The following is a 27128-nucleotide window of genomic DNA, read 5'->3' as shown; positions in this document are numbered from 1 at the left end:
GGGTGTGCATGTCAGGAGCTGTGGGAGGAAGTTGTGCTGTTGGAGAGGCTGAGTAGTACACACCATATCAGGCACAAGGAAGGAGGCCCTGAGGTAAGGGTGAAGTTGAGCTAGAGGAAGTGAGGGCTGCTGTGGGGGAAGTAGCCCAGGGAATTGTACATGTCATGTTTCTAAAAGCTAGCATAGCTGATACTATTAGGGTCCCTGGGCTGGAGCCCAGAGTAGAGGGTGGGCCCCGGCTCTTCCCGCCCCCCCCACCTTTGCCCCCTGATTAATCACTGAGACTGGGAGACAACAGAGACTGTGCAAGGAAAGATAACTTCTCCTCACCTCCCTCACAGGCTTATGATGAAAATGGCTCAGTAGACTGTGACCCTTGTCTCTAGAGAGAGAAGGGTTACGTGGAGGGTCACAGTGAGCCTGTGAGGCTAGCGACATCCACCAGGAAACAAGGGACCCACGGAGGCAAGGACAGAGCTTTGTCACAATATGTCACATAGACATAATTGGAGGTGAGGGTCTAGGCATTGACCTGACTGAGAGCAAACTAAGGAGGGTCAGTCAGTAGAAACTGAAACTCCTTAAGAAAGCACACTACAAGATGGTAGCAGTGGAGCATACCTTAACAGAGAGTATCTCATGGACCATGCTCTTACCATTTGTGATTGATGCTCCTTTCCCTGTCATGAGCAAGTAACTTCCTCACAGAAATTTGCAGAAGTTGCTGACAGGAAAAGTGATGTTAGAAAAGTACTTCTTGTATGTTTAGCTTATGTCAATGTACTTTAACAGTGGGAAACAAGAAGGAGGGTTAGCACCAGGTGACCAGTCAGCTGTCCACAGACCACCCGTCAAGTGATTTGTGGACCTCTGGTGATCAATGGCCCAAAATTTTAGGAATCACCGATCTACAGCAGTCCCTTACATTTGCATATACTTACAATGGGAAATAGCACAATGATCCAAATACTAAGGGTATGTAACCACAGACTATTTAGCCACTGAACACAATTAGCCAGTTTTAATATTGGCCCCTAATTTTCATATCTTTTGTGACTATTCTAGTTATAATATATATATAGTCCTGCAGTGCAGTGTACTTGATCAAAATATGTTGCATCGTTTTGCCATTGGAATTACAGCATTTCATGATTTGTAGCTGTCAGTGAAATGGAATGATTACCCCATGAACTTCTTATCCTTCCTCCATTACCCTTCTCTTTGACTCACCTTTCTCCTGCTCCAGTGACAGCTGCTCTGTCTGTGTCACTCAGGCTTGCATTTGCACTGTCATTTTTGACACTTTATTGTCCTTCCCCTTGCATGCCCCCCCAAGCCTTTAGCAAAATCCTATCACTTCTTCCTCTGTGGCATCTTCTAAATCCCTCCTTTCCACACTGTCTCTACTTCTAAAACCCTGGCTCGTGCCTTAGTCATCATCTGTTACCTTGACTGCTGTAACTTCCTCCTTTTTGGCCTCCCATCTTTTTATCTCTCCCTCTCTGTAACACCCAAAGTGCAAACATTAAAAAATCATCTTCCATCGCTTTGACCATTTCACTCCTCTTCACAAAGTACACCAAACTCTGTCTCCTTCTGTGTCAGTTTCAAACTCTCAGTCTTTTGTTCAAAACACTGGTTAGTTTTTCCTATCTCTTAGTTCTCCTTACACCTTACGTGCCCCTAGGCACAGCATCTTCACCCCCTCCTCCCACTGCCTACAGCTGACCTTTGTGTTGCACACAGTTTTAGAGAGGTAAGGTGCCCTTAGAACACCAGCACCCCAGGCATGTGCCTACTGTGCCTAGTTGAAAATCCGGCCCTGTACTCAGCACACTGCTCATTCCTTTCTTCTTACTGCCCTTATTATTATAAGTTATTATTATTTGTATTGTGATAGTGCCTAGGGACTCCATACAGATTTGGGGCCACAGCATTCTATTCACTCTATAATCTTATAGTGGGAGTCAGTTTCTGCCCTGAAGAGCTTGTAATACTTGCTCCTCTGCCTTTTTCACATGGATAACATTTTCAAAAGCACCTAAGAAACTTAGGTTTCAGAGTAGCAGCCGTGTTAGTCTGTATCCGCAAAAAGAAAAGGAGTACTTGTGGCACCTTAGAGACTAACACATTTATTTGAGCATAAGCTTTCGTGAGCTACAGAGGACTAAAGGCCCTAAGGTCCAGACCCTCAAAGGTATTTAGGTGCCTAACTCCCATTACAATCAGTGGGAGTTAGGCACCTAAATACCCTTAAGTGCCGTAGTCACTTTTTAAAAATGAGACTTGGTCTCCAAAGTCAGGTGTTGCAATGCTGCGTGGAGCAATACCTAAATACCTTTAAAGATCAGGGTCTTGTGCTCCTAAGTCACTTAGATGCTTTTGGAATTTGTACCCTTTGTAGTCTTACTGCTGGAGAAGACTTCCTCTTCCTGTCCTCCTTCAAATTGTTATGGGAAAAAATCACTATTTGCTGTTGCTTTCCATCAGTAATAGCAGCCCCAGACTTTTCCCTCATCTCATTAATCATGATAAGGGAAGAGAAAAGGTCCCACGCACAAACACACAATTAAATGAATTATCACATTTATTTGTAGTAACATTCTTCTGGGAACTATTTCCTTGATGTTCAAATCCTCAAATGCATCACTTACGGTCGATCTTGGAGATCTGCAGTGAAAGTCTAAGAGGCTTTAAATGTTGAACCTTCTCCCCACTTAAGCTACTGTGGGCACAAGATGAATGCATTGACATCCGGGTTCACAGAAGAACTATTCTGAAGACAGTGTAATTACTCAGCATTTTGTCAGGAGCTATCATGTGTGGGGTCAGCTGCTCTCAGGGTGTTTTGTCTGTAAGATTTCTAATGCCCTCCTAATCTTTGGGGTAAAAAAAATCTAAATGACAGCTACAGTGAGTCTTAATACATGGGTAGGAGATGAGAGCTCTGCAGGAGCATATAAAAATCTGCATCACCACTGAAGCTGCTGGAATGGTCACTAGAAAAGAAAGGAATCCTGCCATGGATCTACACTGCAAATTGTCTTGGAGCTTCAGAAAACAGAGCCAGCAAAGGAAGATGAGAGAGCACTAGGGCAGGCCTGCGGTTCGCATTTCACACACTCCTCTTCTGTGACCATAGTTCAAAATTTCGAATGCAAATTATTAAATTCCTGTTAAATGAAGTATTACAAGAGCTTCTGGTGGTCACTGTATTGTACCTGAAAACTCAATTCCTCATAACATTTCGGGAGACATACTTGATTCACTAGACCTGCAGTTGAAAAGTTTGTTTCCGTCTGTGCCAATTAATCTATACCAAATTGCTGCTACAGAACGCTAACAAGCCATGTGATTGGAGCTGGGTTCAGTATATATTGTGGTGTTAAGTAGAAAGTGGTGAATGCAATGCTGTTTGTTGTGTGATATAGTTATGAACAAAGGGTAAGTAAACTTTTTTTACAGACAGCTTTATACTGCCAGTCTTTATAAAATTTAACAATCTGTTAGAGCTGTTAATCTCCTGCGGTGGCACTACCTTCTAGTGTCACGATTAGACATTTTATTCTCTACATGACTGTAAGTAGCACAGAGACATTCGGTTCTAAAATTATTATACAGCAATGAAAAGCATCATTCTGGAATGTGCAATTAGAACTGTGAATCAACAATGATAAAGTAGACCCAACTAGTGCTTAGAACGGTAGAACCCTTAGCTATGAATAACAGTAACTTACTCTGTGCACCATAAACTGACTACATTGATTGTATAAGGTGGGGAATGTGCCTTGTAGTAGACTGTTCATGATTTAAAAATAATATTTGCATGCTTTGTTTACACGTCACATCTCTGTGCTTGGCTGACACATCAACTTTTTTGGATTTAATTTGATTAACTTTACATTTAACATACTGTATTTAATAACAATGATTTTCATTTGATGCCACCCTCTATTAGTAAGTAGAACTTTACCCTGTAATTAATAGAAACCATGCTCATTTTGAAGCCACCCTTGATTTTAAACTACAAGGAGGGAGAATTTAATATAAGCCATAGCTTCTAAATGACAATATACAGTACAGGCCTGGTCTACGTTATGTGGTTAGGTTGAATTTAGCCGTGTTAGATCGATTTAAAAATGACTGCGTCCACACAACCAACCCCATTCCGTTGATCTCAAGGGCTCTTAAAATCGACTTCTATACTCCTCCCCGATGAGGGGAGTAGCGCTAAAATCGACCTCGCTGGGTCGAATTTGGGGTTGTGCAGATGCAAATTGACGGTTCTGGCCTCCAGGAGCTATCCCAGAGTGCTCCATTGTGACCGCTCTGGACAGCACTTTGAACTCCGATGCACTAGCCAGGTACACAGCAAAAGCCTCGGGAACTTTTGAATTTCATTTCCTGTTTGGTCAGCGTGACGAACTCAGCAGCACTCAGCAGCACAAGTGACCATGCAGTCCCCCCAGAATCGAAGAGCGTAGAATGTTTCTACGCTCCCCCTATCATCTCCATCCCTGAGGTTATCGCAGATTAGAAGGCGAAAAAAATGCACTCGCGATGACATGTTTTCCAAGCTCATGCAGTCCTCCCGCACTAATAGAGCACAGCTTAATGCATGGAGGCATTCAGTGGCAGAGGCCAGGAAAGAATTAAGTGAGTGCAAAGAGCAGAGGCAGGACGCGATGCTGAGGCTAATGGGGGAGCAAACAGACATGATGAAGCGTCCGTTGGAGCTTCAGGAAAGCCAACAAGTGCAGAGGCCCCCTCTGCATCCACTGTAAAACCGCCCACCCTCCTCCTCATGTTCCATAGCCTCCTAACCCAGACGCCCAAGAACGCAGGGGGCAGGGGATGGGGGAAGGCTCCGGAAACCCAGCCACTCCACTCCAGAGGATGGCCCAAGCAACAGAAGGCTGTCATTCAGTTTGCTTTTTAGTGTGGCCACAATAAGCAATGTGGCCTTGTCCTTCCCTCCTCCCTCACCCCACCTGGGCTACCTTGTCCATTATCTCATTTTTTTAAATTAATAAAGAAAGAATGCGTGGTTTCAAAACAATAGTTACTTTATTTCAAAGGGGGGAGGGTAGTTGGCTTACAGGAAATTAAAATCAACAAAGGGGGCAGGTTTACATCAAGGAGAAACACACACAACTGTCACACCAAAGCCTGGCCAGTCATGAAACTGGTTTTCAAAGCCTCTCTGATGCTCTGCGCGCCTTGCTGTGCTCTTCAAATCGCCCTGGTGTCTGGCTGCTCAAAATCGGTGATTTGCCTCAACCTCCCACCCCTCCATAAACGTCTCCCCCTTACTCTCACAGATATTATGGCGCACACAGCAAGCAGCAATAACAGTGGGAATGTTGGTTGCGCTGAGGTCTGACCTAGTCAGCAAACAGCGCCAGTGAGTTTTTAAACGTTCAAAGGCACATTCTACCACCATTCTGCACTTGCTCAGCCTATAGTTGAACTTCTCCTTACTACTGTCCAGGCTTCATGAGCCATGGGAGCAAGGGGTAGGCTGGGGTAGGTGTCACCACGCGGTGCTGAAGGCTTGGAGAGCAGCCTGAGGCAGAAGCCTCCAGCTCACATGATAGTCCAGGCAGGACTGAATCTCCATGAGACGAAACTTAAAGAAGTGAATGACCTGGACTCTCTGGCTCCCATTTGGTGCTCTAAGAGGAGGATAGCCAGGTCTGTCCAGGAGCCCCTGATCAACCTCACCGAGGTCTGCCAGGAGCACCCAGGAGACGTACGACAGCAATCAGTCCTACTGCACTGTGTGCCGCAAAGGCAAGGAGCTGCGGCTGTATAGCAATGCAGTACCGTGTCTACCAGCAGCACCCAGGAGACATACAGTGACGGTGAGCTGAGCGGGCTCCATGCTTGCCATGGTATGGCGTCTGCACGGATAAACCAGGAAAAAAGGTGCAAAACGATCATCTGCCATTGCTTTCATGGAGGGAGGGGGACCTGACGACATGTACCCAAAATCACCCATGACAATGTTTTTGCCCCATCAGGCATTGGGAGCTTAACCCAGAATTCCAATGGGCAGCGGAGACTGCGTGAACTCTGGGATAGCGAACCACAGTGCACCACTCTGTAAGTCAATGCTAGCCACAGTAGTGAGGACACACTCCGCCGACTTCCTGTGCTTAGTGTGGACGTACACAATTGACTGTATAAAATCGGTTTCTAAAAATCAACTTCTATAAAATCGACCTAATTCCGTAGTATAGACATACCCACACAGTGTTTGCATCTGCATCAGGGAAGCTCTTAGTAATTGGAGAGGAAAGTAGTTCATCTGTAGATGTTCACAAGATCAGAGGAGCTGTCTATCTTTTGTTAAGTAATTTCCTATAGATTAATCTTTCCTTATGCTATCACTTTTTATATGCCCATTTAAATACAAGTCTTTTGCATTTCCCTTTGAAAGAATGGCATCCATACAAAACTTTAAATACTCTTCATTCATAAATCATCACTTTGGCTGGACTTTGCTGTAGTACCTAGAGGAAGATACAAGATTAGCTTTTCCAGCAATTATTCACATTGATAAATAGCCCTAATTGAATACAATAGACTGGTAGTGCTGAGCTAATACCTTTAAATGTCTTGTCTTGTGCCATTAATATTACCTTGTCATGCACCTGTTTAAGCTATTGGAAGAATGCCTTATGTTCATACTCTGTCACATTTAACAAATGATTTTGTCAAGTCATTCCTTATAGCCTGTGCTGATGGATAGTTAAACTTGTGGTTTCCTGCATATATAAAAACTGTTATCTGTACCTTTCAACTTCCATGCAAGGGCATCCAAAAATTCAGGTAATCAATTTATAAAGAAACTACAATGCCTTTCTACATAAGGGTTCAGAAATATGCTACTGACATCTATGAATGATTCACTGACAGCTATGAATAATAGCACATAAGCTAAATGAGGATTTACTAAATTTATATTTATCAAATCCGCCATGATGCAGAATGCTAACACAGTTCAGTTTTTGTGACTTTGGACTCAGGACCCTATTATCCAGCTCTAATTATAAGTTAGGTGTTCATTACTATATAAATAAATTCTGTATTTACAATAGTAAGGTCCAAATTGCAGTTTTCTGATGATCTCCTTTTTCATTGACATCTAATGTGTGTTTTAAGAGTAGAGGTGCTTGATACTACCAATGAAAATCAATGGTGTATTTTTAGACATTCTTACAGTTTTAATGTTATATGGTAGGGGAGCATCATGACATAGTCAGAAATATAATACTGCATTGGCCAGAGTAAAAATTGTATTGTTCATGTCTTAGATTCCAAGGCCAAAAGGGACCATTGTGATCATGTAGTCTGATCTCCTGTATAACACAGGCCAGGGAACTTCCCCAAAATAATTCCTAGAGCAGATCTCTTAAAGAGGGAGAGGGGGAAGAGAAACCCTTCCAATTTTGTTTTTAAAATGATCAGTGATGGAGAATCTGTCACAACCCTTGATAAATTGTTCCAATGGTTAATTACTCATACCTTATTTCTGGCTGAATTTATCTATCTTCAATTTCCAGCCTTGGATCATGTTGTACCTTTTCTGGCTAGACTGAAGAGCCCATTATTGAGTATTTGTTCCCATATACCTATTTATAGATTGTAATCAAGTCACCCTAATCTTTTCTTTGTTAAGCTCGTTGTGTCTATCTTAGCTTATCACTATAAGACAGTGAATGCCCCCATTTAAATCAATGAGAGTTAGGCACCTAGCTGCTTTTGGAAATCCTACTAGGCCTCAATCTGCGTCTTTAAGCACCTAAATACCTTAAAAAAATCTGATAGTGACTGGAGACTCATCAGCCTCACAATGTGGGGGAGGTCTAGGTTGGATATTAGGAAAAACTATTTCACTGGGAGGGTGGTGAAGCACTGGAATTGGTTACCTAGGGAGGTGGTGGAATCTCCATCCTTAGACGTTTTTAAGGCCTGGCTTGACAAAGCTCTGGCTGGGATGATTTAGATGGTGTTGGTCCTACTTTGAGCAGGGGGGTGGACTAGATGACCTCCTGAGGTCTCTTCCAACCCTAATATTTTATGATTCTATGAATGCACCTTAGGTTTTGTGATGTTATGCAGTATCACCTGCTCTTTCATGGGTTATTTTATATTAAATTTTCAATGTTTTAATATTCTATTATGTATTTATTTATTTACTACTGTAATACCTGTGAGCCCCAATCAGGAACCAGGACCCCACTCTGCTAGGCACTGTACAAGCAGAGAACAAGTCAGTCTCTGCCCCAAAGAACTTACAATATAAATAAAAGACAACAGATGGATGCAGACAGACAGGGGAGAACAAGGAAATAATGAGACTGGACTGGTCCACATCATAGGTAGTGGTCATAGCTGTCAAGTTTTTATTTTTTATGAATTATTTTTGTAATTACATTGAAGCACTTTAATCAGCTTGGCAGGGCAATATAATATCTCATTTTATTCATCTATTACTAATCATGATTGTGTTATTTTAATTGTCATCATTTTAACAAAGGAAATATTACACTGCCTTTCAAACCATTCTGCTTTGTTAATGGAACTTGCCTTTTCCATACTAAGAAATGGATGGAGTGGTCACCACCAGCAATATTTTGGTTTAGCTTTTCCCTTTGAAGAAAAACCGCACACAGTCAATGCAGCTGAACTCCACAGGGGTCTTGAATCCTCTTTTTTCTTGCAGCACCCAATATAATAATTATCTGTGCAATTTTGAGCATTGAAAGGACCTCAGCTAGTTAAAGCTTTCTAGCATGGCTTACAAAATTGAATGATTACCTTAATTGACCTTCAGTCTAGCTACAAGATGTATGACTTAATGAGACTAATGTCTGGTTGGACCTCCAGGCTAGATGGCTTCCAGACTGGTGGCTTTGAGTTTGCTATTTTTCATTTTTAATAACAATTATACCCAAAAGCTTAAGGAAGTCTGCTAAAATATGTCTGATATCCACACTATCATAGAGCAGTGACATCTCCAGGAAAAATTATTTAATATTTCAATCATATTTTTGTGCATTTTACAGAGACTAGGAAAGTCTGACATTGATTTGTACTTTGCAGAATGGCAGAGGACAAGTTTGTGCCATCACTCTTAAAGTAGTGGGATTTTTTTTTTCAAACATGGGTATTTTTTTAAAGGAAGAACAGGTGTTCAATCTTTAATGGCTTGTATTTTTTCATTAAGAATACATTTTCTATACACTTGTTAATCCTGCCTATGAAATGCATGGGAAAGTTTTCAGATTGTTCCTATTAGAGATCTGCTAATGAAAACGAGACACCATGCATGTGCCAAGTGTAATACTGAATACAGATTTCACATGAGGTCTGGAAATACACTGGCCAATATTTTAGAATGATTGCCTAAAGTTAGCCTCCTAAATCTACATTTAGGCTCCTAAATGACCTGACCTGACTTTTAAAAGTGTTGAGTACCTAGCAGCTGCCATAGACATGCAATCCCTTATGTGTGTAATGCTTGTGCAGCTGGGTAGTCCCATTAAAGTCAGTGGAATTGCTTGAGTGAGTAAGGATTGCAGAATCAAGCCTTTAGTTATCTAGGTTTAAGTGCTACCAGAAATTCCTACAAATAAAAAAAAAATGCTACAAATCCATAAATACTACCAAAAAACCCCCCGTTGTACAACATTGAGATATGACAAATTTACTCAACTATAACTCGCTGATCAATATGCTGGAAATGTGTATCGATAACTCTTCAGTTACTTACTGCTCCACTTTCTTTTAACACAGCTACGGAAGGCCGTTATGGATCATATATCTGACTCCTTCCTGGAGACCAATGTTCCATTACTTGTTCTTATTGAGGCTGCCAAGAGTGGTAACGAGAAAGAAGTGAAGGAATACGCTCAAGTTTTCCGTGAACATGCCAACAAGTTAGTTGAGGTAAGTTATGCTGATGGCATCATTGGAGTGCATTGTCTTGTGAGGGTCAAGGAAAATGATAAATTAGCTGAAACGTTGGAGGCTTTTCCTGTGGGATTTAAGCAATTTGGGGTTTTTACTTGGGATGGTTATTTAGAAATCTACTGATTTGTAAAAATGACAGGCAGGGATAGCCCTGTGCTTTACTGTAAGATTAAACCAGCTGAACATGTGTTATGCAGAATTTCCTGTGTCTTGTCAATAGTGACTTGAGTAACAACAAGCAGATTTCAGTTAAACTTCACCAGCAGTGCAGTATAGTAGGCTGTCTTCTATACCAGGCAGGAAGCCAAATAGATGCTTCAGTGTGTTGTATCTGACTCTGATTGCTTAGAGAGCAAACTAGATTATTATTAGACTGTCTAGCTAAAATAGTGAAAGCATCATAAAATGGATAATAGTCTAAAACTGTCCATCTCCCCCACCCTGTGTGTGTGTGTATTATATATTATATACATATAGTGTGTATGTAAGTATATTGTTTTGTATAGGTACACACAAACTGGGTTTCTCTATGTTTTTCTTCTCTCTATATAGACACTTTGCAATGTTAGCAAACTGTAACTGGTTTCAAGTATAGTACTGCAATGATTTTGTTCCTGAAACTGCCTCTTTTGAGATATAATTCAAACAAAACATGATGGTCAGGAACCTGGATGCCTATCGAACAACTTTTAACTAGTCAAACATGTTTGTTTAGCCAAGTTTGCTCTCCATGACAGATTAAGAACTCTTAATTTTTTTTTCTTGAACATAGAAATACTGTTTAGTGATTTTAGTCTTTGATATTATTATATGGGGTTATTAACTCCTCTTTACTAGCACTGTTTTGAAGACTATGCAGCTTGTAGTAACATCTTTTATAACAATTCATGGTACATGCATTTTAATTAAAATTGGATAGTGCAGATTTGACACGGACTATTGGGTTATAATTCTGAAAAATGTTTTTTCTTAAAAACTGCAGGAACAGATTCTGATCTCAGTTATACTGGTTGGTTTAAATCTAAAGTTACCCATCTAACTGAGATCAGGAACTGACACTTACTGTTTAAAAACTCGGGGCTTGATTCTAGACAGTGCTGGCTGCCTACTACACTGGGTTGAGTACCAGCATCTGCAATGCAAGAAGAGGGAACTCAGCACCTTGCAGGGTTGGGTGCTTTGCATTAAGATAAACATGTATATTATTGCTATCTGGTGACTGGTGCAGTAGCAGTGAAAAAGAAAATAGGATCTAGGTACATTCATTTTAATTCTGCAAACATTACAACTGTGTTATGATTCTGAATCTATGATCATATTACACTGTTCATTTTTTGTACAATGCCGCTTTTGTGAACCTGGCTTACTATGTTGTATTGCACTCTTGATGACAATGGGATGGAATACCATAGTAAATAGCAGGGTAAAAAAAAAGTTCATGTTATAGATACTTCCTTCTTGAAGAGTAGGTAGAATTCTGAACCTCAGGTGTGTAGGTTCATAGGAAAATATGCTCCAAGAGAACGTCTCAATTTGAAATCATGGTTTACTGTCCATATACAGGAGTATATTCAGCTAAAATTTTCTGATCATTTGTATTTGTAGATGCATAAGGCATGTCATAGCAGCCAAGTTTTCGTGGTTGCTTGTGTCACTAATTTTGCAAATAAAAATAGATTATAGTGCTGCCCATCACACTTACAAAATGTGATTTAAAGATTATATTTTCTTGATTAAGGAGCTAAAGATTCTCTCACAGGCAGACGGCCAATGTCACCGCTTGTGGAGGCAGGCACTGCTCCAGTGAAGTCACTGGAGTTGTGCCTACTTATGTCAGAGAGGAATTTGGCACCAGGAATCCAAACACAGTAGCATTACTACAGTCTCAGTCTGTGACTCTGGAGCCTGATTCTTCATTCCTTGCACATCCTACTGAGTTTAATGGGCTTTTTGGGTATAATGCAGAATGCAGGATCAGAACAATATGTACTTGTGTAAATGTGACATTTTTGTAGACGTTTGGCTAGCCAAAGGGGAGGGATAATTCACTTTATGTGTATTCCAGTACTTTTCTAAGATATATGTTGCAAGAACTGGACTTCTATAAATTACCTTTCTTCAAAGATCTTCTGCAACATGCACTATAAAATCCTGCATTAAGGCCTTGGTTGACTATTTCTGTCCCTCCCACCTCCCTTTTATGAGGGAGTGGGGTCAACACTGTGCCTCATTCAAAATGCTTTCCACTACCTTCTTTACCTGGATTAAGAGTGATCATTTTACTAACTATAAATAGCTTTACCTAATTAGAAATTAATATTCTGCTAAAATGTGGGATTCCCAAAATCTAACATGAAATAACACTAATCAAGGGAAAATACTTGCCAAGTTTCCAAAATGTATGCCGTACTTCAACACTTTGTATGTTTTTCTAAACTGTTTTGCAGAACGTGTTTTCGTTTCATGGGAGTTAAGCGCCAACCTGTGTAGATACTTCTGAAAACCGCATGAGGCATGCATTTGCATCTTTAGGCACCTAAATACCTTTGAGACATTGGCCCTTGGAAGATTAAATCCCATTTTCAGAAGTGACTTAGACACTTAGCAGCCTAAGTCTTATGAAAAGTCAGTGGGATGTAGACTCCCAAGTGCCTAAAGCCTTGTCTACACAGTGCAGCAATGTGCACCAGAGGAAGGTGAATTCTAAAGCACACCAATGTTTTGCACACTAACTGACCTGTGTAGACCATGTTAGTGTTCCCTAGTCTAGTGTTCATTCCCTTTGAAGCATCTGGCATTGGCCACTGTTGGAAGACAGGATACTGGGCTAGATTGTTCTGACCCACTATGGCCATCCTTATATTGTTACCTAAATAGTAAACTCTATTTTAAAACAACATCAACAACAAAACTGACTATATAAACAGATATTTTGGAGGGGCACGGGGAAGGAAAAGGCTGCTGCTCTGGAAAACAACAGCTGAGCTCATTATGAGGCTGGAGTATGAGGGAGAATTGCAGCTGGATTTATAATGTGCATACAGTACCAAAGCTGGAACCTGTTGTTCAGAGAGTCATGTTATAAAATTCTGAAGAATGAAAAATGGCATAATTGAAAGGGCAACTGACCCATAATCAAAATGTCACAAACTCTTCACTACATTGCACTATGGTAGTTTGTCCATAGCTATTGTCATTTGGAGAGGATAAATAAATTAATGGAGTGGGTGCAACAATCTTGTCATTGATCTGATGGAGGACACAGCGAGTCTTTGTGAAAAGGAAATAAAGTTTCAGACGATGTAATTCTCAGTGTTTTTAATGGAAAGAGGGTCTCTGTACTTTTATTTTAGCATCTTGATGAGGAACATTGCTTCAGTGAGTATGGGCTGGAACATTTTTCAACGGAAAAATCAAGGACGTTGCCAAAAAGATCAAGAATGGTGATGCTGTGCTGTATCTGAATGGTGTCAGTTTTTTTGACCTAAAAGGATTTCCACTGAGGACACAATAGAAAATGTTAGATGGGGCTTATAATAGATGTGAAAAATGTCTTCTGCATCACAAAAGGAATGCATAGTAGGTTCACATCTGTGACCTATTCATTGCAAATGGTATTAAGTCCTTAGATGTTGGGGGTCAAAAGGTTCTGCTCGTACCATGAGCCTCAAGAAATTCTGAGCCCAAAGGGTTAAATTGACTTAAACTTTCCATTCAAAGACCAGTGAACCAGAATCAGTTACATTGTTCTGTCCTTAAATTTTCTTTCAACAATTGTTAATCTCACCATGTGTAGCACTTTTATTTTTAGCTGTTTTAAATGTTGTGCTGCATCGCTTCCCACTAAAACACAGTCCTTCCAAAAGACAGTGTCCTACCCACTTTGCATGAATATGAATTAATTTAAAGAAGGATTTTATGAAGCCCTACATGGATCTATCAGTTTCCTCCCATATAAACTTAAAGGCCAGGGGTGTCCAAAATAATCAAAGTCATCTACTAGAAGCACTTGTTGGGGGCTGGCCTGTATTAGTCTATGGTTTATGGTGATTAAAATTTGATATAGTGCAAGCAAATCAATAGCATCACATGGTTGGACAGTAATTTGCAGCAGATGGGACCAAAGAACAACATTTCTATTTCTGTTTTATAGTCTCTTTGTCTGTTAGGCTTACAGGAGCCTTTATTAACTCCTGACCATCAAGTTGTCATTCTGAAAAGTTTTTTCCTCCACAGTGTCATGGAAGTGTAAGTGTCTTACTTAGTCTTTCTCTCCTTGTGAAGATACTATGAGCACTGCCCTTCATTTCCTATGAGATATCTCATTTGTTGCTGCACAATTCAAATTGATCTTACGGTATTGTATGACATGGAAACATCTGAAAACTGGAAAGAGGAAGAAAAAGCATTGGTAGTATACTAGGAACAAATTGGGCAGTCACATCTGTTCAATAACTTCTTTACCATGCCAGCTAGATACTAGACATCTCTTAAGTCAATGGAGTTATTAGTCTTGATTTACGCTAGCATAACTGAACCAGAATCTAGTCCTACATTGTTTGTGTTATGTAAACCTCTCTCTGAAATATACTTCAGACATTCTGAATAAATGAAAGGATGGACTGGAACTTCTAGGAGTTGACATACATCATTAGAAAGATATCTTTCATTGTCATATGAAGTCATGTTGTAGCCTGGTCAGTCCCAGGATATTAGAGAGACAAGGTGGGTGAGGTAGTATCTTTTATTGGACCAACTTCTGTTGGTAAGCGAGACGAGCGTTGAAGCTTACAGAGCGCTCTTCCCCAGACCCAAAGAAGAGCTCTGGATAGCTCTAGAGTTCGTCTTTCACCAACAGAAGTTGTGTATTTTCCACAGTATGCATCCGATGAAGTGAGCTGTAGCTCACGAAAGCTTATGCTCAAATAAATTCGTTAGTCTCTAAGGTGCCACAAGTACTCCTTTTCTTTTTGTGAATACAGACTAAGACGGCTGTTACTCTGAAACCAACAGAAGTTAGTCCAATAAAAGATATTACCTCACCCGGCGTGTAACATTTTAGAAAGATCATTTACATATGCAGCCAGCTCTTGGGATTGAATCATGGAGCAAGGTTTCAGCTGGTGTAAAATAGCAAAAATCCTCTGAAATCAATGGAGTGATGCCAATTTACGGCAGCAGAAATCTGGCCCATTAACTCGGTGTCACAAACTACTAATAAGCTTTATGAAGGAAAAATACAAATATATGCATTCTTTATGCTTTGATTGGAACTTTATGAATTCACAAGGATCACACTGGGCACTCACTTAAAGCAGTGTAAATCCAGATTAACAAGTTTAAGTTTATTTCTGAAACGTTAATTACTGAACAAGGAATATTCCCACGTAACATACTTTACAAAGCCTGACCGTCTGCAAAATGTTCTGTTCTATTCATATTGTGCCCGTGTTATCTGAGTACCTAGGACTTTCCCCTCCTCCCCCCACCCTGAAGTAATGAAGAGAAGGTGTCAATATTCTTTCAGAGCTTTTGTATCTCAGCTACCTTCATAAAAAATAAATACCTGTCTGGGTTTTCCTCCTTATATACTGATATGATTTGTTTTTTATATTTTTGTTTTCCCTGACATTTGACCTAGAATAGATAAGGATTTATACACTAAGGATATTCATAATTGATTCTCATAAATCAGCATTTGGAAGGTCATGGTTGCTTTAATTCAAGACCTGCAAATTGAGAGATTATTTTTAAAACTAAAGCTTTATGTCCACTGCTTTCTCTGTTCAACTGATTCATTTTAATTCAGCTTTCCATCTCAGACCTTTCCTCCTTGTGTTAGCAGCAGATGCTCTCAATCCTTATTAAACATCAGCAAAAATAATATATAGAAATGTGTTAAACTTCAGCGAGGCTAATTTGTTGTAATTATCAGTATGAAGTGAGTGTGAAAAGCTCTAATAGTCTGCAGAGTTATTTCTTCTGACTGACCACTGCAGCCAGGCTAAGTAAGTCTATCATCTCTCCCTCGGGAGTATACAAGATGTTGATTGTTCTGAAGCTGAGAGAGCTAGGAGCATAGATAGAGGGGCTTTTGGGGAAAAAGACATTCCACGAGTAGCATATGAACCCAGAACCCTCCTCTGAACTGGTTCTTTTAACACTCACTGTTAAAATAAGGCATAATTTCTTAACCGTAAAAGTAATTAATCATTGGGGGCCACTTTTGAAGGGATTCTTCCTCACTGACCATTTTGGATGTTTTTCTAAAAGATATTCTCTAGGAAATATTTTGGGGAAGTTTTTGGCCTGTGGAGTACAAGAGGTCAGATGATGATCACAATGGTCTCTTCTGGCCTTGGAATGTGTGAAAAAGCTATGAGACTTTATATTCAGCTCCTGCTGTTCACATTGGACTGGTAGCCCATTGCTAGCTTTTAATATCTGGGGATCCCCAGAAATTTCCCCTTCAACCTGTATGGCCAACCTCACTGAAAACCAAATTGCTGCAGGGGGGCCAGAAAAAGAGGTAGGGGAAGCAACTGACATTTTGTGACCCCTTCAGCTTCTTGAACACCCCAGGGGAAGATACCTTATCGATAGAAGTGATAAAATAATAAATGTTTGAGTGTTAGAGACCATATTCATGTGAGAGTCCATTGACTTCTGCCAACATAGATCCTGGCAGAGACCCCGTGGGCTGGAAAGTGCCAAGGGCAGGTTATGGCTGCAGAAAATGGATGCAGTCTTCTCTCTGTGGTGAGCCACCACTGGAGTAAAAGTGTGGAGTCCTGGCCCAAGGGGCATGGGAGTTGGGGGGTTGGAGAGCATGGCCAGGACATTCTTAGGTGTACTGTTTTTGCCCATTCCACAGCATCCTTCATTGGCAAGGCTTCTGTGAAGCTCTGTCATCCAGGATGGCTCAAAGAGTTGGAATTTATATCTCCCCTGTGCTTGCTCAGTAAATATATCCCTATGAATTTTTCGCTTTGCATCCAAAATACTACCCTAAAAATAAACAAACCACTAACTTATGGGCACTTGAACATATGTGAAACTATCTGTATTTTCTTAGGCTCCGGTTTTATTTTATCCTCTTCCTCCTTTTCCTTTATTCGCAAGGCGATAAGATTCAAATTTGCCTTCCAGAAAAATCAGGGGTGGTATAGGCCAATTGTACATCTCCAAGAGAACAAGTAATACAAGCAATTATTTGGGACCCCACATAGATTTGGTAACTAAGAGTGGGACCAGAAGGGATTACTGGTCATCAGTAATAGCCCCCCAAATGGAAACAGGAGTGGAAAAGGTGTGAGATTTCTGCAAAATTTCCTCCATCAATGAGCACGAGTTTCACTATTACTTAGGGCCTCACAAATTATAAAGCCAGTGCTGGTCCTGCCTGTAGCTATATACCTTTAAGTAACTAAACTGGTTTGTTATGTGCTGTTTGTGGGTTTTTTCCTTTTTTTTTTAAGTGAATATATTTATTTCTGCAGTTTTTTCTACAAATAAAAATATAATGTAACCCACTCTTTCCCCATAGTATAATCACCGAGAATAGTCTCTTTCATTCTATGAATGATATACGCTATATCATGAAGAGCAATTTTCATCAGATTGTTTTATTTTCTTTTACATGCCTCACAGAAGATGTTTTCCTCAGTAAGCTCCCAATATTTTTAGTAAGCTGCTGCTTTTTTCAAGATAATTAGTTTTTAACCATGTCCGTCATTTTCTATATAAGAAAGGTGTTGAAGTCCAATTACTTCCTTTTTAATCACTGAGTAAACTCGTGCTTGAACTTGGTAATGCATAACATCTGCTTGGCTAAAGAGAAGTATTTTTCAGTTGTATGACACCTCTGTTTCATGTTGTTCAGACAGTACATGAGACTGAGGCCACAGAAGTGGCTGGCTAGAAAGTAGGAATTCCATTTTGTGATAAATGTCAAGGTTTCTGCATTTGTTTCATTCTGCCTCAGAATGAAAACTAGCCTTTTTTGAAAAAAACAACGAGGAGTCCTTGTGGCACCTTAGAGACTAACACATTTATTTGGGCATAAGCTTTTGTGGGTCCACAAAAGCTTATGCCCAAATAAATGTGTTAGTCTCTAAGGTGCCACAAGGACTACTCATTGTTTTTGCTGAAACAGACTAACAGGGCTACCCCTCTGAAACCTTTTCTGAAAAGTTTCTGATTCAAAACAGGAACATGATCCTCAGTCTGCCACATCCCAGATAAATGCCTTAGCAAAAGGGCTATAGAGGCACTCTCCCTGTCATTCCATCCTGACCTGAGAAACCTTCCCAATGTAATGTTTCTGTTTCTGTCAAAAGTTTCATTTCAACAAATCAGCTTCTTTTGCCGAGAAAACATTTTGTCGAAAAGCTCCCAACCAGCTCCAGTTCTGCAATCCTTTTACTTGCGCGCTAGCTGGTACACTCCTATAATATAGCAACCTGGGTCATTTAGACCTTAATACCTCAATCAGGAGCTCATAGCACCATTTTAAATAATTGATTTTTATGTATCACTGAATTAATGACAATTGTGCCTTAATCAGGGATTGAATTTGTAACTTCATTACACTGAAATTCCATACAATAGGGTAGCTGGCAGGCACCTAACTCTTAGGATTTCTACAGCAGAAAGCACTTCAGAGAGGCTGTATGTGTGAGCCTTCCTATGGACAAGGGTCATGTGAAGCCTAGATGTCATTTCACTTAGAAGTAGGCCCCTGTAATCTTGTCAGTCTTTTATTAACTGTCATGTTAACAATGTGAATAGAAACTCTTACAGCCGAGTCTTCCCTAATTACCCTTTAATAGGTCAGAGAAGAAGGAAAACTCATTAGGGGTTGCTCTTAAGCTGTCAACATGTGTGTGAGTGAGAAAGAAAGAGAGACACACTTGTGTGATGACATGGTGAAAAATTCCCAACTCCCTGCCTGCCCTGGTAGGCAGAAATCAGTACTGTCAACCCTATCATTTGCCTGTCTTTAGTGACAGGTGCATTCTTTTTTTTTTTTTACTGTGTTTCCTTTATGCCATGTAGGAAGAATGAAAGTCTCTTCACCATTCAGCCAAATGATTACATTTTTACCAGAGGTACAGTTACTGCAAGCACTCTGGTTGACCATACTATTAGCTAGCTTCTTGGCAACATGGCAGGAAGTGATTTCTGCTCATTCACAGAGCCAAGGTGGTATCTGAACGGTACAGAAGGAAAGATCAGCGGGTGGAAATAAAGTTGGGATGAGAGAGGATGGCAAGTTTCTATCCCTTCAGAAGTTGCACTTACGAGTCTTCTCCTCTGATCTACCCACAGGTAGGGCTGCCTGGAAGCACCATTTCTGCTTTGCAAAAAAAATTAGGTTTTGGAATTTGTTTTTATTTTGATGTGGAGTGAAGCTGAATCTTTTGTGAAAAAACACAAGAGAGACACCCCAGAATAGCCAATGGGTGTCTGCTCTGAATCAGGCAGAGTAGGACCTGGACCTGAGGCTTCTACTTCCTAGGTGAGTGCCCTGAGCTATTGGCAAGGGGGAGTGTGTGGGATGGTGTTTCTGTCTCCTGATACATTTCGTCAAAAAGTTTAGTTTAGGTTAGTTTACCCACGTCTGTTTTTACTACCGTAACCCACACACCTCCTGGGTGTGGCGCTCTGTCCCAGCCAGTGGCACTGAGACCACTTAGAGATTAATGAGTCTGCTACAGCCTCAGCTAAGGGCCACATGGCTTTTGGCTCATGCAGCAGAGACTCATGCACTAAGCTCCAGAGGCCCCAGGTTTGATCCCGGCGACCGGGGTCTGTCAGTGTTACACTATCACATCACTGTCCATAACTTCTTCCTCCCCCACTGGCTCTTCTTCCCAGTTTGTCAGCCTGGCAGCAGGGACCAGTGACAGTGGGGAAGGAGGAAAGGCAGCCGTTAATGTGGCTCCATAGCAGCTGAAGTAGCTGGGTGGAATAATTGTAGAAACCCTGCCCCATGCTGGCTGACAAACTGGATGTGGGAAAGTCCAGCAGGGTTTGCACGAAAGCTGCAACCAGAGCTTGACTATTCTGAGTGCCACCGCTTACTTGCTGTAATATTGTGACTTTAACGCTTATATTTTCAAAGTGTCCAGCACTTGCCTCCTTCCATTTGTTTCTCTTGGTCTCTTCATTTCATACGACTATTTTCAATGTGTTGCTTAATACAGACACTTTGCCAATTTTCTAATCTCCAGCTGTGGACATCTAAGGGAGATACATCCTTTCTGAAGACAGGGAAAATGACTTTGCTGCTATTGTAGTTCTTCAAAGGTAGAATGTTCTAGAGAGTCTCACTTACTCATCTACTGCCCCATGCAAGAGCTGAAATGAAGGCTGCATTGAAAAATAATTCTGTCATTTGTGTCTATGATGACACACTCTAACCACAGCTGCAGATGTTGCTTGTGTTTCTTTAAAAGGGGGCAGTTTTCAGTGTGTTTTCAGCTTTACAGTTGGATTTGTTTAAAGCTGCCCGGGAAGCTAGTTTACCTTTTCATTTCTGTACAACTTATTTTTGGCTGGTTTTCTATTGAAATTTAGTAACACTACTATTTTTCAATTGATGGGCAATTTGAAATATCTTTCCAGTTGTGTATTTCAGATCTTCATGTGGTTAAGTTGAGTCAAATGTGGAACATCACTCTGTCTTAACGCATATGATTTAGGATAGAAGCAAGGGGCTATAACTAGGAGCAAAGGGATAAAATTAAAGATGATAAATTAGGTTTGCTGCGTAAAGGCATAGACAGGTAAGAGATGAGACAAACACTGAATGGTTCTATACAATACAGCACAAAGGCTGAGTGACGTATGGTCAATATAACTGGAATGTTTAATGGAATAAATATTTTGGAAGCTTTTTGGAAGAAAGGAAGAAGTAAACTTTCCATTCATTGTGTAGAAAGACATTTCATGCATAGAGTGGTATGGCAAAAGGTTCAAAGTTGGAGGAGGGAAGGCAATAAGGATGTTGGAGGGAACTGGAGGACTTACAGGAAAACAAGACGGCAAAAATATAAGGGACAGAATTCCCCATGCCTCGGAGGTCTTCCCTTAAAGTACTGATCAGACTATGGAATCTGACAAGACCACAATTTAGGACAGTATGACTTCAGGCTAATAATGCACTTATTTATTTTTGTACTACTTGACTGAGAAGATATTCCTTCATAAAAATACAGAGCATTATGAATATAAGCCACCAGGACAGATGTCCAACACAGAAATTAAACACTTATCTAAAATCATTAAGATTAGCATTTCCTACCCCAGATTAACCACAAGCCTAGAAATCAAATAATGGTCAGGACAGCCACTGAAGACCTAATCCTGTTCAGCTTTTTACAAGAAGCAATGTCAAGTTTATCCAGACCACCAAGGCCACTGCCCTACAAACACTCAGCTGCTATTCTTCTAGTTGCAACTGATTATCACACCCATAATTTATCCCTCCCAGGATGTACTTCTAAATCTGCAATGTCCTTATTTGAGTTGTGTTATGTCATTAGCATTATAAACTGCTGTGCAGATGACAAGTTCAAAAATTAAGGTAGATGATTGTAGCAGCAAAAGCTTCAGCAATACTATATATGCTTGATGCATGATGGCCAGGAAGGGCTCCCAGATTAAAAGATTGCCATGTCTAACCTACCTGTACACCTCATAAGTTAGGATCACTAGCAGCTGTATGAATGATTGCACAAATATCTGTGCTTGGGTATTTAAATGGGTAATTAAATCAGTAAGTTATAGAGGGATTGGATAGCTTAGGAGTTTACAGTGAAATATAGTTTGTTGCTTTCAATAACAATGCAGGTCATTAGTAACTGAAAGTTGTTACCATCTGATGGCTGTCTGTAGGCTTTCGTGAAATAGTGATCAATGGCTCCATGTCTAGTTGGCAGGCGGTGTCAAGTGGTGTGCCCCAGGGGTCGGTCCTGGGGCCGGTTTTCTTCAATATCTTCATAAATGATCTGGAGGATGGTGTGGATTGCACTCTCAGCAAATTTGCGGATGATACTAAACTGGGAGGAGTGGTAGATACGCTGGAGGGGAGGGATAGGATACAGAAGGACCTAGACAAATTGGAGGATTGGGCCAAAAGAAATCTGATGAGGTTCAATAAGGATAAGTGCAGGGTCCTGCACTTAGGATGGAAGAATCCAATGCACCGCTACAGACTAGGGACCGAATGGCTAGGCAGCAGTTCTGCAGAAAAGGACCTAGGGGTGACAGTGGACGAGAAGCTGGATATGAGTCAACAGTGTGCCCTTGTTGCCAAGAAGGCCAATGGCATTTTGGGATGTATAAGTAGGGGCATAGCGAGCAGATCGAGGGACGTGATCGTTCCCCTCTATTCGACACTGGTGAGGCCTCATCTGGAGTACTGTGTCCAGTTTTGGGCCCCACACTACAAGAAGGATGTGGATAAATTGGAGAGAGTCCAGCGAAGGGCAACAAAAATGATTAGGGGTCTAGAGCACATGACTTATGAGGAGAGGCTGAGGGAGCTGGGATTGTTTAGTCTGCAGAAGAGAAGAATGAGGGGGGATTTGATAGCTGCTTTCAACTACCTGAAAGGGGGTTCCAAAGAGGATGGCTCTAGACTGTTCTCAATGGTAGCAGATGACAGAACGAGGAGTAATGGTCTCAAGTTGCAATGGGGGAGGTTTAGATTGGATATTAGGAAAAACTTTTTCACTAAGAGGGTGGTGAAACACTGGAATGCGTTACCTAGGGAGGTGGTAGAATCTCCTTCCTTAGAGGTTTTTAAGGTCAGGCTTGACAAAGCCCTGGCTGGGATGATTTAACTGGGAATTGGTCCTGCTTCGAGCAGGGGGTTGGACTAGATGACCTTCTGGGGTCCCTTCCAACCCTGATGTTCTATGATTCTATGATTCTATGAAATGAGCTGATCTCAGTCCAGTTTCAGTCCCAGCTTCCCACCCAACTTTCAAACTGTGTTGGATCCAAACCGTATAGGGCTTTACAAATGTAGATCACTGTCTGCACCTAGAAGTGAAAAAGAAGTCAGTGTAGCATTTGGAGCACCATTGTAATGTACTATCTCCAATGAAATCCACTAAGCAAACAGGCTGCCATGTTCTACTCCAGCTATAATGTAGTAGTGGTCTTCATAGAATCATAGAATATCAGGGTTGGAAGGGACTTCAGGAGGTCATCTAATCCAACCCCCTGCTCAAAGCAGGACCCATCCCCAACTAAATCATCCCAGCCAGGGCTTTGTCAAGCCTGACCTTAAAAATATCTAAGGAAGGAGATTCCACCACCTCCCTAGGTAATGCATTCCAGGGTTTCACCACCCTCCTAGTGAAAAAGTTTTTCCTAATATCCAACCTAAACCTCCCCCACTGCAACTTGAGACCATTATTCCTTGTTCTGCCATCAGCTACCACTGAGAACAGTCTAGAGCCATCCTCTTTGGAACCCACTTTCAGGTAGTTGAAAGCAGCTATCAAATCCCCCTCATTCTTCTCTTCTGCAGACTAAACAATCCTAGTTCCCTCAGCCTCTCCTCATAAGTCATGTGTTCCAGTCCCCTAATCATTTTTGTTGCCCTCCGCTGGACTCTTTCCAATTTTTCCACATCCTTCCTGTAGTGGGGGGCCCAAAACTGGAGACAGTACTCCAGATGAGGCCTCACCAATGTCGAATAGAGGGGAACGATCACGTCCCTCAATCTGCTGGCAGTGCCCCTATGTATACATCCCAAAATGCCATTGGCCTTCTTGGCAACAAGGGCACACTGTTGACTCATATCCAGCTTCTCATCCACTGTAACCCCTAGGTCCTTTTCTGCAGAACTGCTGCCTAGCCATTCAGTCCCTAGTCTGTAGCGGTGCATGGGATTCTTCCATCCTAAGGGCAGAACTCTGCACTTGTCCTTGTTGAACCTCATCAGATTTCTTTTGGCCCAATCCTCTAATTTGTCTAGGTCCCTCTGTATCCTTTCCCTACCCTCCAGCGTATCTACCTCTCCTCCCAGTTTAGTGTCATCTGCAAACTTGCTGAGGGTGCAATCCACACCATCCTCCAGATCATTTATGAACATATTGAACAAAACCGGCCCCAGGACCGACCCTTGGGGCACTCCACTTGATACCGGCTGCCAACTAGACATGGAGCCATTGATCGCTACCCGTTGAGCCCGACAATCTAGCCAACTTTCTATCCACCTTATAGTCCATTCATCCACCCCATACTTCTTTAACTTGCTGGCAAGTATACTGTGGGAGACCTTGTCAAAAGCTTTGCTAAAGTCAAGGAACAACACGTCCACCACTTTCCTCTCATGCACAGAGCAAGTTATCTCATCATAGAAGGTAATTAGATTAGTCAGGCATGACTTGCCCTTGGTGAATCCATGCTGACTGTTCCTGATCACTTTCCTCTCCTCTAAGCGCTTCAGAATGGATTCCTTGAGGACATGCTCCATGATTTTTCCAGGTACTGAGGTGAGGCTGACTGGCCTGTAGTTCCCAGGATCCTCCTCCTTCCCTTTTTTAAAGATGGGCACTACATTAGCCTTTTTCCAGTCGTCTGGGACTTCCCCCGATCGCCATGAGTTTTCAAAGATAATGGCCAATGGCTCTGCAATCACATCCGCCAACTCCTTTAGCACTCTTGGATGCAGCTCATCCGGCCCCATGGACTTGTGCTCGTTCAGCTTTTCTAAATAGTCCCGAACCACTTCTTTCTCCACAGAGGGCTGGTCACCTCCTCCCCATGCTGTGCTGCCCAGTGCAGTAGTCTGAGAGCTGACCTTGTTCGTGAAGACAGAGGCAAAAAAAGCATTGAGTACATTAGCTTTTTCCACATCCTCTGTCACTAGGTTGCCTCCCTCATTCAGTAAGGGGCCCACAGTTTCCTTGACTTTCTTCTTGTTGCTAACATACCTGAAGAAACCCTTCTTGTTACTCTTAACATCTCTTGCTAGCTGCAACTCCAGGTGTGATTTGGCCTTCCTGATTTCACTCCTGCATCCCCGAGCAATATTTTTATACTCTTCCCTGGTCATTTGTCCAATCTTCCACTTCTTGTAAACTTCTGTAGTATCTTCATGCAGAATGCATTTTAATAAACAAACCCTTTCTTTTAGAATGCTCCCAAAGATCTCCTCCACCTCCAGAATACTCACTCGTGGAGTCCGACAAGTCCTGATTCTCTCCCCATCCTTTTAATAGCTATATAGACCATTCAGGGGAACTGTGAGATGTCCTGGTCTCAAATGGCACTAATACACTGACAAAAGAAAACCAATTCTATAGTGCTTTCACTTCAGATGCAAATAGTATTATCCTCCCACTTGTCCCGATGTCTGGCCAAAATCAGCTTTAGCCTGCTAATTTTCGTCCAGGGGCTGAACACAAGCAGGACAGAGGTGATATGTGTGGGAAGAACAAAACATTAAGAATCTAGTAATCACCATCAAGTCACCCTTTACCAAGGGAGTCTGACTATGGATCATTAGATTGATTTGAGTTGTTTTGGACTCCTCATTATTACTGGAGCCTCAAATAGATGTGGTTGCAAAAAATACCTTATTCCATCTGAGAGTATCACGTCTTAGCTGATGGTGATTGTGTACAAACAGTCAGGACCCACCAGACTAGATTACTTCAACTTTATTATATCTGGGTCTGAACACATGCATTTTAAAAAGCTTTAGTTCGTCTACTCTGTGCCCACCTGTAAGCACTGTGTTGCAGGTAGGAGACACAGACCTGTAGCTGTCATGGCAACCAGGAGATCCTAAGTGAACCCAGAAGAATCATCAGACCCAAAGACATTGAAATTGTAATGTCCAACAAACTTGAGAGCTCCATTAGCTGCTAAAAAGTGAATTAAGATGGGAAATTTGACTTTTAACTTCTAGATTTGTGCACAGGGTGAATATTTGACACTATGAGCATGATCCTGCTTCCATTTAATTCAATGGCAAAAATCCTCCTTCAGTGTATGGAGGATTGATTGGGCCCTAATCAGCACCCTTGCATACTTAAGCTGAGAGAGAAGTCTGGCACTGAATGGATGTGGAGACAGACATATCCTATCACCCCCTAGATGTGATTTTTCCACTCTCGGAGTTGAGCATTATTAGCGAGAGTCATTGTGTGGAAACTTGTGACTGCTGCTGTCTATGCTGTATTCCTAAAGACCTCTATGCAGAGCACTACATTTACGCTAAACAAAGAACTTGAAAATGTTAAATAAGGTAATGTACAGGACTGTGCATACTCCCATCAAAAAGTTTCCCAAATTTATTTCACAACCATAGTTTGAAACTACATTTCTTCAGAGAAGCAAAACACCCATTGCTTATTTAGGATTACGTACAGCACAGTATCTGGTTTCGGTATGAAGCCCTTTTGTGAGATATCAAATACTGCAGCACCAAAAAAAGGGTCTCAATTAATTTCTTAGTGTGAAAAATCACCATTTTGCTTGCTCAGATAACTTAAAAAAGAACTTCAATGGATTTTCTTCTAAGTTCCAAAAAAGTGTCACCTATGGGCTTAGACCAAGCATGAGAAATTTCAGCCCAAGGGCAGCTGTTTGAGAAAGTTATAAGTACTGAGAACAGAGATTTGGAATGAAAGTGCCCTCTCAACCTTAGTTATAGTGTTATGGTAGAGTGGTTATAAAACTCTAAATAAAATTGTGTTTTGCTGATCCTGAAGTGGTTCTAAGACTTTAGAAGTTTAGAAAAAGTAATCTGCAAGCCACAGAGTGCCTTTAAAATAGATCATGTTTTAAAGCACTAACTACAGATGCCAAGTAGGACAAAGGTTCCCGCAATGCCTGTGTAGCCTGGCCCCGTATGAGATTGTTCAAGATAAGGGAAGCGTGCCTTGTGACTTTTTACACAACTTTGGGAAACTGGGCCTGAGGCTCCTTTGTGTGCTCTGCATTGTGTGTCAGTGTGTGTTCACTTCAGGCCAGACCCACTCAGACAAACCACCAGGAATAAGGCTTTATTCCTTAAAGAACAAAGAACAGGATTGCAGTCCTGCAGCCTGGTCTCTGCTTGCCTGCTACATGCTCCCAGCTCAGTCAGTGCTGAGACCTCCTGCTGTGGAGGCAGA

The 27128-nt window shown here is 41.4% G+C and overlaps 1 protein-coding gene across 2 annotated transcripts in view; it reads left to right on the top strand.

The window, feature by feature from the left end:
* CTNNA2 (catenin alpha 2) overlaps window positions 1-27128 on the top strand; it is a 775311-nt gene that overhangs the window by 614004 nt on the left and 134179 nt on the right. For both annotated transcript variants that reach the window (XM_074951902.1, XM_074951903.1), the window contains exon 10: window positions 9805-9957. In XM_074951902.1, coding sequence (XP_074808003.1) covers window positions 9805-9957 — 153 coding nt within the window. The remainder of the gene's footprint in view (window positions 1-9804; window positions 9958-27128) is intronic.

The sequence above is a fragment of the Natator depressus genome, chromosome 4 (genome assembly GCF_965152275.1).
Source record: "Natator depressus isolate rNatDep1 chromosome 4, rNatDep2.hap1, whole genome shotgun sequence".
Lineage (NCBI taxonomy): Eukaryota > Metazoa > Chordata > Testudines > Cheloniidae > Natator > Natator depressus.
The sequence above is the reverse complement of the archived record's forward strand: the minus strand, read 5'-3'. Positions and strand labels throughout refer to the sequence as shown.